General features: G+C 47.7%; 1 protein-coding gene across 2 annotated transcripts; it reads left to right on the top strand.

Annotated features, from left to right (window-relative positions):
• The first annotated feature begins 296 nt into the window (after positions 1-296).
• On the top strand, positions 297-4,582 carry LOC123110498 (GTP 3',8-cyclase, mitochondrial). 2 transcript variants are annotated; one of them, XR_006453439.1, is made up of 8 exons: positions 297-650; positions 836-1,450; positions 1,587-1,754; positions 1,882-2,073; positions 3,075-3,143; positions 3,715-3,799; positions 4,046-4,185; positions 4,276-4,582. XR_006453439.1 is itself a non-coding variant. In XM_044531034.1 (7 exons), the coding sequence occupies exons 1-6, from the start codon at positions 372-374 to the stop codon at positions 3,796-3,798; spliced, it is 1,407 nt and encodes a 468-aa protein (XP_044386969.1). In that variant the 5' UTR covers positions 299-371; the 3' UTR covers position 3,799; positions 4,276-4,582. The 2 variants fall into 2 exon arrangements, 1 of the variants encoding a protein (XP_044386969.1); XM_044531034.1 differs by lacking the exon at positions 4,046-4,185 and having other exon boundaries at positions 299-650.
• Positions 4,583-15,050: the final 10,468 nt, after the last annotated feature.

The following is a 15,050-nucleotide window of genomic DNA, read 5'->3' as shown; positions in this document are numbered from 1 at the left end:
TGAGACGGAGCGAGTACATTTCAACACAAAACTCTTTTCAGATCTCAACATACAATAAAAAAAAACTCAACAACAGATTTTGAAAGAAGCAGATTCTGGAAGAATTTTCGAGAATCTTGATTCTGCAGAATTCTGCATGAAAAGATCTGGGTCGTACTCCCGTGTTCCATGAGACGTTGAGTTCGTCTTCGATTCCCATTTGCCTGCTTGATTGATTAGTTGGAATATAATCAAATCAAATCTATCCTGTTCCTTTCAGTGGAATATGGGTAAGCGATCAGCGACCAGCTGACTCCAGCCTCCGAGTCCAACCGGGGCCGTACACTCCAGCTTGACCCCACCGGTCAATCGCCTCACCACCCACCTCCTCGATGCAGCCCGCCGCCTCCCACGTGACCTCCACTCTCCGCCGCCGCCTCCTCTCCGCCTCCCGGCGGCCTCCCTGCCTCCCCCCTCCGACCTCCCCGCCCGTCTCCCGCGGAGCCGTGACGGAGGAGAGGGACCCATGGAGCTCGCCGGCGACCACCTCGAGCTGCTCCCCCACCGCCCCGCCGCCGGCTGCTGCTCCCGCCCCCCGCCCCCTCTCCGCTCCCGTCGCCGGGAACTGGCCGCACCACCAGCTCCACCGCCTCAACGTCCCCGACCACCAGGTGCCTGCTCTAGACCCGCGCTCTATCTATACCCTCGATCGCGCGGATATATTTTCAATTCCGATTTGGAGACGAGCCTTGTGGAGTTTTTGTTTCCCTTCGTCGGTGGATTTCTCGAGAAAACCAAGTCTCCTCCCGTACCAGCGTTTATGTTTGTGTGTAACACATTCGCCAAAACTTTGCAGGTTGATGCTATGAGGGTAGGACTCCGAAGTCTGACCAGCACTTCCGTTTCAACCAGAGTCGCCTACAGCCACAGGTGCTCCAATGCATATTCGACTTGTTGCGCCCCAAAGCGAGAAGTGATACCAGTGGAAACACCCTCATCGGATATGCTTGTCGATTCGTTCGGGAGGTTCCACAACTACTTGAGGATCTCCTTGACCGAGCGCTGTAATCTGAGATGTCAGTACTGCATGCCTGCCGAAGGAGTCGAGCTCACACCAAAGTCAGAGCTTCTGTCACATGACGAGATAATCCGAATTGCCAATCTTTTTGTTATTTCTGGTGTCGACAAGATCAGGTTAACTGGTGGAGAACCAACCGTTAGAAAAGACCTGGAAGATATTTGTTTGCATCTTTCTGGCCTCAAGGGGCTGAAAACTCTTGCGATGACCACAAATGGGATCGTCCTTTCCAAGAAGCTCCCGAGACTGAAAGAATGTGGTCTTAACGCTTTAAATATTAGCTTGGACACATTGATTCCTGCAAAGTTTGAGTTCATGACGAGGCGTAAAGGGCACTCGAAGGTCATGGAATCAATAGATACTGCCATACAACTTGGATATGACCCCGTCAAGGTATGCAGTTTTTTCTGCATGCTAAATTATTTCAGTCCTTTGTTTCCGGATATCATTTCAAAAATTAGAGATATATTCACTTCACACCATACATAATTTCTTGACATATTTCCCATCATCCTTTTTATGCTGCCAGGTTAACTGTGTTATCATGCGTGGAATGAATGATGATGAAATCTGCGATTTTGTTGAATTGACTAGACACAAGCCTATTAATGTTCGATTTATTGAGTTTATGCCATTTGATGGTAATGTTTGGAATGTCAAGAAGCTGGTCCCTTATGCAGAGATACTGGATAAAGTGGTAAGTATCGTGTTTGAAGTTAACTTCCTTTGGAACCATTACATCCATCCTCCAATATGCATTTTGTGTGCTGTATATCTATTATGTAAGCTTCAAATAATTTACTTTATGTGCGCCCATGTATCAGCGTCAACATTTCAAAGGTGTAGAGAGACTTCAAGATCACCCTTCAGACACCGCAAAGAATTTCAAGATTGATGGGCATGCTGGAACAATTTCATTTATTACATCAATGACAGAGCATTTTTGTGCTGGTTGCAATAGATTGCGATTATTGGCTGATGGCAACTTCAAAGTGTGCTTATTTGGCCCCTCGGAGGTATGTTGATCTGCTTGCTGCCAATGATTTGGCTTTTTTTTGCCAGGTGCATGTTCTCTGTGGATATGTTTTCTTGGAATGTTCACTCAAGAATGGTAATAGCATTTCTCTTTGGGGGTTTAATGAACGGACTTAACAATTATTTAGGTCAGTATGCCAAATAGGTCCCGATCACTGTTCTTTTCCTGAATTGTACTGGTTGCAGCACTAAACTAGTATTGATGCTTCACAGTACTTCCTTGAATTGTACTGGTTGCAGGATCAAATTAAACTAGTATTAATGCCATCCAAGTTTAAGGCAGTTGTGATGACAATTTGCCCCATCTGTGTATTGAAAATTATGTATTCAGTTTAACTGTGAAAATTAGTTTTGTGTTCCTGATTCCATAAGCAGCCAATATTCAACTGTCTATGATGTTGCTATCGGTTTTAAGTAAAAGTATGATAACTTAATCAGTGTCAATGTGTGATCATCCAATTTTATAAATGTATTATAGTTTCCATTTTTATGCTATTGTTAATATTTTCTAACCTAGAGTAACAAGAGCTTTCCTAGGAGAACGAAAGATGTTTCTGACATTTCAGACATGCTAACTTTCTTCTGTATGCTAAGATCATTTGATCTAAGCATGACACAGATGAGAGATTGGAATGACCTTACTCATGTGCTTTGTTTCGTTCCTTGCTTTTGAAGTTTACTTTGTCAAAGACCAAGTATGTGGTGTCTTCGGTCTGAGATTGCAAGAAGTCAGGACTATTATATGCGCTATGCTACAAACGCTAGGTTTATTGTGTTGTTACAACTTCCAAGTCTCATTCGTTCAATGTACTTGCATTCTAGAACTCATTTTATTCCACCATGTGCATATATCTGTGAAATTCAATCTTCCTCTGCCGTTGTGTTTTCTGTATATGTATTGACTGTAATGAACAGAGGAGGATGGATCGATCTTCTGTAGAAAATGAAATTGAAATAAATGCACATGCCCTGACTTCTGCAGGTGAGCTTGAGAGAGCCTATACATTCTGGTATTGATGATGCTGGACTGAAGGAAATAATTAGTGCTGCGGTATGTGGAGAATTTACTTGGTTGCCAGCTTTTATATGAAAGAATTATGCCCTTCCTTTATTTTCTTCTGTTTGTCGAATTTTGGTATTGATAGGCAATTTGGCCACTCATTTCCTTAAGCAAAATACCAATTTTTTTCTTAGTTTTGTTTGTTGCTTTGATGCGCTGCTCCATTGCATGCCAACTTAACTGAAAGTTAAAAGTTCACTTTTTCTCAGAATAAGTATATAATCTCGGACAGAACAATCTTGGACCTGTACTATTGCATGTACCGTACATCACATTGTAATTAATTCAAAAAAAAGAAGTTCCTCCATGAGAAACAAATATCATGGAAAAGCGCATTTTTTGTGGTTTTTTACCCAGAAAGAAACCCATCCGTATGTGGTTTTCTGAAACTTGAGTATCATTATTAAAAACAGCAAAATATTAATAGAAGCTCCTGGAGGTAAACTGCTAATAATGGCAGTGACCAAGTATTAGGGTTCATTAGTATTTGTTAGGGGAATCCCGTTATTGTTTATTTACTAACCAAATATGTGATTCTCAATAGCCACCTCTATGTGGGCAGGTTAAAAGGAAAAAAGCTAAACATGCTGGGATGTTTGATATTGCGAAGACAGCAAATAGACCTATGATACATATCGGTGGCTGAGGTATGCTCTATGTCTTCTTTTGCCTTCGATGAAAAAAAGATTAGTAGTACTTGTAACTGTTCTTTCTCTTGGTGTTTAAACAGAACAAATCACAACTGATTTTACACGACCTAGGATCTTCTAGCTTCTATTGTGTTTCTTAAACTTGTGGTGCTAAATTGGAGCTGCAAATTTTGTATTCTGACAGAACCAAGTGCTGCTTCCTCTTAAACACTAACTAAATTTATGATTTTTCTTTTGTATTAGGAACCTAGGGAAGCACACATGTGAATTATTTCAATTCATTCATGGTTTTGAATTGTTGCTAGCTCGATTAAAAATACCATGGATTCTTCTGAATATCTTTTGTAGAAGTACGGATTATTTGGCACTTATTGGTCACAAAGGTATCCGTATGCTGAATTAGGCTGGATATGTTGTAGGACTGTAGAGACCCATTGGTACTCAATTCTTACCATTCACTTTTGTCATACCAGGATCAACGGCTGAGTTCCTTCTGCCCTGCATGACAGCTAAGATAAATTGGTAGCTGGCTGTTGTTTTATGACAAAGGTTGCACAATTTAGCTCCAGAAGTGGGCAACTCAAAGGCAATACAGTTATTAAAATATAGTACCATACTTGTGAAAGAGCATTTCCGAACCTCACACTGTTCAGACTTCACATGTTTGTACTTTTCAGTATATACGACAGACCAAACTGTTCATGTTGTATATTGTATCCTCTCAAATAATGCTACTGTTGTAAAGTTGTACACTATTAATTATAATGGCTTTTGAGTATACATATTTGTGCAAACATTTTGACTTCTAAGAAATAGTTCTTTTCCACTAAATAACGTGTTATTCTCTACAAGGCAACACTTTCTTCTCAGTATTCTGCACAGAAATACTTGTGTAGCCGTGTTAGTTAGTGTGTCAGCAGATGGTTTGGGCAGTGGACTCCCAATATTGTATGTATGTATAATATTTCAATTGTGTTTAAAAGACGACACCATTGCGGATAGTTGTGGAAAGCCCAATCCTTGCTGGTGGCCATAGATTGGGAACTTTCAAAAGTGTACTGCTGGGTGGCGCTCATATTTTTTAGGCTGAGGAAGCTCAAGGCCTTGCAGGTATGTCTTTGTAAGAGATAGTTTACGATATATTACATGCAGATTCATGTTGCAGCAATGTGGTTGAGGATATTCCGTTCTAAAGTACTTGTTGAAATGTGTTGCAGAGAATATAGGCTTAGCAAATCTACATTTGTGCATAATCTTTATCCCTTCTTGCATGGATTAAAGTATTAAACTAGAAATGGGTGCTACCAGGGCTAATTCTGTGGTATACAACTATCCATAGACATGAAGACCAACCATATAATTACATTGTGAATTTGTGATCCTGTTCAGTTTATTGGTTGTCTCTAAATTGTTAGCATCACATCTGTTGTCACAATGAAAACTGCAACTTAAGCTCACTGCTTGTATGCTATATGAAGCGTGGCATGGTAATTGCATTCAGATCTAACTAAACTGATCTGTTGTAGGTGAATTCTTTCTTGGATGGATAGGTTGTATTCACATCGTTGTTACCAGCTCTAACAGGGCTTGTTTTGTTTTCGTTCTGAATGAATATGCCTTTTCCATTTGAACTTGCATTAATTGGATTTCTAGTGCATGTAATGCTGCAATTGATCATTTCATTCCGAGTTATTGCTCCGAGTTGGTTGTGCTGTGCATGTGTTTGTACTGGCTCATCTGTAGCTAAAATGCTTAAAGTCAGGTTCTGGTAACAAAACAAACTGGTTCACAGGAATGGTTGTGGGCAAGGTTAATTTTTGGCAATCTTATGCTCTCTTCTGCATCTCTTTCATTTTTGTTATCATTGGCCTGCTGTTCTTTTTTGCTGTTGGTATACATGACCATGTTGCGCTGTCCATAGTTTCAGTTGCATTATGTAGCATTGTGGGAAATTAGTGCTCTAGATATTGCTTGATTCTTCAGTAAGCAAGTTTACCTCCAGAAGCTCAATCCCTCGCCTGACCTATCTATTATACATCCGATTCAGAAAAAAGTTAGAACATCTTTTATTTGTGAACGGAGGAAGTAATTTTCTTGTACCCTGTCCTGGTATACCTTGCTCTAGCTGTTGCCATGTCATATTGAAGCTAACACACACCAATTGCATGTTACTTGGAGTAAAGTATGACATACATTTTTTTAAGCTAACACACAGATGCCATCATTCTGAACTGGGATGGCTCTCCCTCTCGCTCTCCCCTCCTCCAACCCTCCCCTCCCGCCCGCCTCCGGCAGCACCAACCACTCCACACCGGCTGCGCCCTCCGGCAGCTCCATCCTCGCCACTGCACACCCCATCCCATCTCCGGCGGCCGCACCCTTCCACGAACCCTTTCGTTGGAAAGACTCCCCCACTGACAAGGCCCTGCGCGCGGCGCGCGGCGTCGGAGATGCCATGGGGGAGGACTTCCAGGCACAGGTATGGAGGTGCCTCTCCATGCACGTCAACCCGCGCCGCCATGAAGTGCCATGCTTCCTCTCGGTGCAAGTCCACCACATCTCCCTCGATCTAGACGAGGACCTCGTCGCTGTACTCATGCAAGCTTGCCTGGGGGGCTGCGCTCCGGCCTTTCAGGTAACCCACCTTCGGGATCAACTCTTTCGCATCTCCGTCTCCCACAAATGCATTGTGCAAGCTCTCATCGCTGAGCCCATTCTTACCGGAAAAACACACTCCATTCAATTTCTACCCTACCCACCGCCTCCACCCTCCTCCTCTCGTCCAAAGCTCAATCACCATAGGAAGCCCCTTGACTTCGGGGATCACTTCGGCCACGCTGATGCGTTTCTGCGCTCCCAACTGCGGCTTCTCCCCTCTCCCGGCGTTGATTTTGAGAGCAATATCCTCGATCTCTTCTCATCCAAAGTTTTCGGGTCGCCTCCGGACGCGGCCGCTCCCAGCTCTATCATCTTCTTCGTCCACAAAGCCGACTTCATGGTTGATGAAACCCTAGTCGCCACCATCCTCTCCTTTCGCTTTGGGGGCCTCGCGAGGTCCATCGACGTTCGCCGTCTCACCAACGCCGCCTTCTCAACGACGGTCTCCTCCAACGCCGTCGCCACCCTCGTCGCGGCATGCTCTCCTATCGTGGCTCCTCGTCTGTTCGCCACCATCACGGTTGCGCCGCGCGGACTGCCCGTGCTGCAGGCGGAGACGCTCCTGGCGCCGCCTTTCTCCTCGCCGGCCCCCTGCATCGCCGTCATCGATCAACCACGCCCCGCTCCGTGCATGGCCTCCATGCATGTGGGACCCGCCGGCTCCAACGGTCGGTCGCCCGCTCGGTCTCCTGCGACTACCACTCCACCCACTCCACTGCGTATGCATGTAACGGTACGGCCATTCCGACCAGGTATTTCGTTTAATAAGCTGATTTACTCTAAGTACCACTGCCTTGTCACCTCGCCTACATCATGCCTAACACACAAACCTGCCACTCCCATATGGATCGTTTTTTCCTCAACGTCTGTGTGTGCTAATGAAACTTTGATTAATAATGCACTAGACCACCAGTTCTCGTTTCAAAGAGTTTTTCACGCAACCACGTTGGCCCCAAACTTGTTTTTAGTGCATGTTTTCTCCGATCAAGTCAGAAACGAAGTTCTCCGTCTTGCGCCCATCCGGTTTTCAAATTTTGAACTTCTACTGTGCGCCTCCTTTGACCAGGCGACGCACACTGTGCGCACGGTACCGCCACCCATAGTCTTTGAACCGGACGCTACGTGTACGGACGTGACCGTCCTTCCCACCCACTCCTCGTCCTGCCTTGGACCGCTCCCGTCAACCACCTCAACACCACAAAATCTCCCTCCTCTGCAAGATAAGATTCACGCCACTGTTCATCGCGTGGAATCCACTGCCCAGGACCGTTTTGACCGCAATTCACTCGATGAGCCGGGACACGTGGACCGCTCCCCTGGATCGGCAGCCACCGTCGCGTCTCCTCGCTCCCCTGCCCTCGCTAGAAAAATTCAACTAGGTGGCTATGCCGCCCCTCCCATAGACCAGGTTACTAATCTACCTGACACGACCACCACCGAGCCGTCTCCACGCCACCCATCAAATCACACTGACACAGCGGCCCCACAAGAGTCGGCCCAGCCGCCCTCCGGTCGGCAACGCAGCCCCCGCGCTTCCCCAGACAGCTTCACTCACCCAAGAACATACCCAGCAGTCTCTGATTCACGGGCCCCCCTCACGCCCACCACCTCCACCACCACGCACAACAAAAACAACGCCTGCATGCCCACGCATGCGCCCATCATCGCCTCTACTCCACCACCTGCCTCCCCTACCTTCGCCAGCCTACGTGCCGCCCAGTCACCTCAGCTGCGTCCCGAGATCACCATGAACCACTCGCCCGCCACTGCCACTGCTGCCACACCCCTGCGATCATCGATCTCCGCAACGATGCCGGACCCGCGCTCCTAGCGGGAGGTGCTGTTGTGCCCCCCGCCTCGGGTCGCTGCGCCCGCCAGCCCCCCCCCCCCCAATCTGCATCCCTGGCCTATATATCTCCCCCCACTGCGCTAGCCAACCCCAAACACATCCACCTCCACTACAGCCGCAAGAAGAAGGGTAGATGCTTCCTGTGCCTTGCTAGTGACCACAACATCGCCGACTGCCGCGACCCCGTTCGGTGCTCCCGCTGCTGGTGCTCCGGCCACCGGAGTTACAGGTGCAAGGTCGTCCGCCTCCTCCCGTTCTTCCCTCCTATGCCCCCAACTCCTCGTATTAATCCAGCTTTCGTGCCGCCTCCTTGCAGCTCAATGGCTCATACCACGGGTACCCACACCGCCTCCGGCTCCTCGTCCGGCTCCGCGCTCTCCGACGGCGCACCAATCTGGTTTGGCTCCCACTGCGTCCTCACCAACGACCTGCCTCCATTCCGTCTCCCACCCATCTTCGGGCCACGTGCATCTTCATCCTCCTCCCCGCCGCCGTCCTTCGCAGCACCCCTGCCTCCCTCTCCTCTCCACGTCCCCTCCGCTGCATCAGCCTACACACACTCACCTCCACATGTCCCTCTCCTCGTCCCCCCCCACCTGTCTCGTTCGACAGGTTGACAACATCGCATATGTGCACCTAGACACACCCCTCCACAACCCCTTCAGATTCATTCGCCAAGCCATTGCTCACCACCGCAACAACCCAGCCTTCGGCCTCACCTCTGCTTCCCGTGGCGCCGGCCGTCTCTCCTTCCACAACGTGGAGGAGCGACTGGCGGTCACTGGCCATGGCCCTATCCACTTCCAGGGCAACACGCTCTTCTTCGAAAGCCCTGAACACGCCGACAACAGATCCACTGCCATCTTCCTCCACATGGCTGAGATCGAAGCCTTCGACTTCCCGGACGAGCTTTGGCACCCTGAGGGTGTCGACTACTTCTTCTCCCACCTTGGCGACTTCGTCTCCGCAGACCAACACTGTTTCCAGGGCGACTACTCCAGTGTCCGCGCTCTGGTCATGGTGGCCCGTGATTTTGTCCTTCCACCATGCCTTATGGTTCGGCTCCCCGACAACGACGTTGTCATCGTCAAGCTTGAGAGTCGTGCGTTTTTCCGCCATGGATCTCAGGCCTCACCCTTCTCCTCGGAGGATGAGGACGATGGTACCCTCTCCTCCCTCGCCACAATCCCACACCTCTCTCCGTCCTCCATCTCACAGATCAGAAACATCGCGACGGCTATGTCACCATTTGCTTGCGTCTCGGAGTCTCCCACGGGCCCTCCTCCTTCGCCTGTGGACCGGCCTCTCGAAGGCATCCCGATCTTGGCTGTCATGGCCGATGGCATGCCCGTCGCCATGTTGGTTCACGCCCCTTGGGCTCCCCATGCTCGCCCTCCCTCTCCGGCTCGGGATCGGGCTCGCCTTCGACCCCATCGCTCTCCTCTAGCCCTACCACCACCCCCACCTTCTACTCCGCTCCCTGTTGCACTGTCCCCTCCGCCATCTCCTGCTGCTCCCTCGGCCGTGCTCTCGCCGGAGCCAACCCATGAATGCCTGGCTAGGCGTATCAACAGGCGCGCTAAGATGGCGGCGGACTCTGGCATCAAGGCCAGGCGCAGCGCCAGGCTGGCTGAAATCAAGCCGCCTGTCTACTCCACCATGACCGCCAGGGCCATGCGCTCCAAGGCCAAGAAACTCGACCTGGCTGCTGCGTCCAAGGATCTTGCGGATGCTCTGATCCATGCTCGTCTTTGCGACGAGTCTGGGTCCGTCGACGGTGCGTCTCGCGGCCTCGCCTCTCCTGAAGATCTTGCTGCTGTTGCTGCGGCCTGCGGTGCCTCGCGGGATGCGGTTGCGGACATTGCGTCCGGCTCTGGTGACCCAGACTCGCCATGATCAAGCCTCCGTTCAGTGCCCACGCGTGGGCTGGCCAACTACGGCCATGTATCCGGTCCCTAGTTCCACTATGTAGTTGTTATCATAGTCAGACCGAACCTGGTTGGGTGCTCACGCCTACTTCTGTCAGCTCGTCCTGCTGTACCTTGACACGATATGGTTGTCGATCGTGTCAATACCTCTATGTATGGTGCTACCTCAAGTTTCCTCTATGAAGAACGCTTCCTACTCTATTGTATCCTGGAATGTTCGTGGTCTAGGAGATAATGACAAGTGCGCAAATGTGTTCTCTGAATTAAACTGTTTACGACCGTCCATAGCCCTCCTTCAAGAAACCAAGCTACAAAAACCAGACACCATCAAGCTTCGTTCGATTCTGCCTCGCTTCCTTGACTCCAACAATCACCTTGACGCTTCAGGAATGGCGGGAGGCATTCTTTCGGCCACAAACTCACGTTGCTTCTCGCTTACCAATTGCCAACACAAACGATTCACATCAACCTTAACTCTATCATGTCTTGCATCGCCACACAACATCTTCGTTACAAATGTTTACGCTCCATCGCAACGTGATCTAAAAACGGAATTCCTTGACGAACTAAAAACAATTGAACCACCTACACAATCACCCTGGCTCCTCATTGGTGATTTCAACATCACCAGATTCCCCCACGAGCGTAATAATGCTAACTTCCGCAGATCATAGGCCGACGCTTTCAACGATACAATTGACCACCTTCCCCTCATAGAGTTGCCTCTACTTGACAGAGAGTTCACCTGGTCAAATAAAAGACAGTCCCCTACTCTAATTAGGCTAGATAGAGTGCTGATCAACTTAGCCTGGGATGCCATGTTCCCAAACTCTCACTTAACCTCTCTCACTAGGTTCATTTCGGATCACGTACCGCTCCTAGTCACAATATCTACGTCCGTCCCATCTTCCCGCATTTTCCGATTTGAAAAATTCTGGGCCTCATTTCCAAAATGCACTGACATTGTGCGTGAATGCTGGCAGCCCATCCCTGTTCATCGCAGGCCAACTGACCTGGCCGCCGCCCTCGCTGGCTGCATCAAATCTACTCGCTCCGCACTAAAGTCTTGGGCCAAAACCCTGAAGCCCATCTATCAACGGGAAACTGACTGTAAACTGGCTATCCAGGCCCTCGATTTGAACGAAGAAATCGCCCCACTTCTCCCGCTCGAACAAAAGCTGCGCCTTACGCTCGCCAACCTACTTCAACTAATTATCAAACAAAAGATCGCCTTCTGGAAACAAAGGGGGAAGATACGTTTGGCCATCGACGGCGACGAGAACACTCGTTTTTTTTCATGCCTCTGTAACCCAACGCTCGGGAACAAATAAAATCCCTATGCTTATCCACAACAACGCGGAAGTGTTCCTCCACGAACAAAAAGCACACATTTTAAAAGTTTTTTTCCAACAACTGATTGGCACCACTAAACAAGCAACATGGAACTTCAGCCTTCTGCAACTATACCCCTCTCCCCTCCCCCAGCTTCGTGACCTAACGCTACCCTTCTCACACGATGAAATCCACCAAGCCTTTCTCTCCATGAACACAAATGCCAGCCCCGGACCAGATGGTTTCGGGCCAATCTTCTTCAGAAAATTTTGGCACATTATCAAACCATCCATCCTACCCTTTTTTGCGGCCTTCCAAGGTCAAACATGCTCACTAGAACGATTCAACCGAGCCTACATGGTACTACTACCAAAAACTCAGGCGCCAACGGCTCCTGATGCATTTAGACCAATCTCCCTCCAAAACTGCACGCCAAAGGCTGTTGCAAAAATCCTCACTAACAGAGTCAAGCCTCTAATACCGCTTCTCATTCACTATGATCAGACAGGCTTCCTCCATGGACGTAACATTGCCGAAAACTTCATTTATGCTGCAGACATTCTCAGAACATGCCACACTCGCAAAGCTCAAACTATGGTCTTTAAGTTGGACTTCAGAAAGGCATTTGACTCCATAAACTGGACATCCCTCATCCGTATTCTTACAGTACGTGGCTTCCCCTCAATATTCTGTGATTGGGTGCAAGATATCCTCTCCACTGGCAAAACGACCATCCTTTTGAATGGTGTTCCTGGGCCCTGGATCCAATGTCAATGTGGCCTTAGACAGGGGGATCCATTCTCTCCGTATCTGTTCATCATAGTCGCAGATGTCCTCCAAAGATTAATTGCCAAAGCTTTTCAACCTAACATCCTATGCCACCCTCTAAGACCCAATGAACCCCCAGTGACATTGCAGTACGCAGACGACACTCTCATTATCGCTGCTGCGAGCGATGCAGCAACCCTGATTCTCAAAAAAACACTCCATGACTTCGCTATGGCGACAGGATTAACGATCAATTACCACAAAACTGCTCTTCTCACAATTGCCACGGAACCTGAAACCCAAAAAAACATTGCTACTACTATAGGCTGCTCAACATCCGAATTCCCACTGCAATACCTAGGCCTTCCAGTTTCCCCTTCAAAATTACCACTGACAGCTTTCGACCCTATCATAGACAACTTTCGAAAGTTCCTCTTTGGCTGGGTGGCACGCCTTCTCTCTAGAGGGGCCAGACTCACCCTCCTGACCGCTGTTCTTGACTCCTTAACAGTCTATTTCATGTCTGTTTTCAAGCTACCAAAATCCATCCTAGCCAAACTTGACGCTATTCGGAGAGCATTCTTCTGGTCTAACGAGTCTACATGCACTAGGGCAAGCTGCCTTGTCGCATGGAAAAATGTTTGCAAACCTAAAGATACTGGTGGTCTAGGCATTAAAAATCTTGAGATCCAAAACCGTTGCTTGCTTATGAAATTTTCCTCTAAGATTCTGCAACACCCAGATGTCCCATGGACCCTCTGGTTCAACCAACAACATCCTTTAGGCATTGCTGCAAAAACTTCACGGCCCTCCTTTCTTTGGAGGGTTATCAACAATAACCTACCACTTCTCATTGAACACACCTTTGTCATCACATACAATGGCCTCTCCACCTTCTTCTGGCTTGATAAATGGCTGCTGCAATCACCACTTCAAAAAGTTTTCCCCAACTTATACTCCCACTCCATTGATGACAAGGTACTAGTGGCTACTGTCTGCCAAACCAGCTTATTAACGAACCTGCGGAATCGTCTATCTAACGCTGCGGCTCGCGAGCTCGAGTGCGTGTTGTTGTTGTTGCAGGATTTCCAACAGGTCGACCAACCAGACGAACGGTCGCTCACGCATGGCATGCCGTTCTCAGCAAAGAACGCATACTCCACCATTGTTGCTGATGACTACATCGACCCATATCACAGCCTTGTTTGGGACTCTAAAGTCCCGATCAAGGTCAAGATCTTCGTCTGGCTTCTCCTACGCGATCGGCTAAACACGAAGGCAAACTTGTTTCGCAAGCACATTGCTCAAACAGCTGCATGCCCCCGCTGTCAAGATCCTCATGAAGATGCGCTTCACCTCATCTCCTGCTGCTCTTATGCTACACAAGTATGGGCTGCCTTGGGGTTGCACGCTCCAAACTCCCTCGACAGCCTGCTTCAACACCAAACGCTTCCAGGCCTCAACCCCAACATCTGGCCATCCGTCGCTCTTACTATATCTTGGAAACTTTGGGACTCAAGGAATGCACTAGTATTCAGAAACGAGGATCATTCTCACAGAACCACGATTCGCAACATTGTAAATGACTTCTCTCTTTGGGTGTTTAGGTTCAAAAAGAACGAGGACAAATTATTCGCTAAGCAATGGCTGTACTTCCTTTCCTCAGCTACACCCTAGAAGGATGATGTAGTAACTTATCTCTGTTGTAATCCTCCAAAAACCCTTTTGAGTGGTAATATATTCAGGTGGGGAAGCTCTCCCTCCCCGGTGACCGTTCAAAAAAAAAAAGCTAACACACATGGACTGGGGGTAGGCAGTGTTGCATTTCCACACAACTCATCATGATGAGTGGTCTATACTGCTTTTCGATACTGCATTCATGTTTCTTATTGGTGCAGAGTAGAGTTTAACTGAGCAAGTCATGTAGAAGTAAGCGATGACATCAATATGTGTATCTTTGGAATGACATCATATATGTTGCATTGTCTCAAACTCTCAATTTTATCCATCCTATAGTTACTTTTTCTCTGTACTCGTAACAAACTTCTATGGGTACCTATGTCTGCAGGAGCCACATCTGTTAATTCTATCCAAGCTAGTACTCCCTCTGTAAACTAATATAAGAGCGTTTAGATTACTAAAGTAATGATCTAAACGCTCTTATATTAGTTTATGGAGGAAGTAATTTTTTGCAGCACAGGGCCTTTCACAACACAACATATAGAACTCAACATCACCAAGAGAAGGTGTCCTCTGGACATGACTACCAACTGATATGATCCGCTAATTTGTTGCGACTTGTTGCCTTGACCAACTGAACTGCACTGCGGCTTTCTGATGGAAAGCTTGTGCTGTTTTATTCCTTTTTGTGCATTTAATTGCCTTCATGTGTAGCTAATATTGCATTACAAAGTGTTTCTCTTGACACTAATGGTATTGGTCAGAAGTTCGCTATAGTATATTAACTCCGTGATGATACATTCCATACTTTGCCTTGATCTTCTGATGCTCCTAAAACCTATAGTATTTCTTAAACGGATTACAACATAAATGACAATATTGATATATTATACTCCCTCCGTTCCATATTGTAGAGCATATAGGTTTTTTTAAGAGTCAAACCTCATCAACTTTGACCAAGTTTATAGAGAAAAATATTTACATCTAGAATACCAAACATATATCATTAGATTCATCATAAGATATAGTTTCA

The sequence above is a fragment of the Triticum aestivum genome, chromosome 5B (assembly GCF_018294505.1).
Source record: "Triticum aestivum cultivar Chinese Spring chromosome 5B, IWGSC CS RefSeq v2.1, whole genome shotgun sequence".
In the NCBI taxonomy this organism is placed as follows: Eukaryota; Viridiplantae; Streptophyta; class Magnoliopsida; order Poales; family Poaceae; genus Triticum; species Triticum aestivum.
The sequence above is the reverse complement of the archived record's forward strand: the minus strand, read 5'-3'. Positions and strand labels throughout refer to the sequence as shown.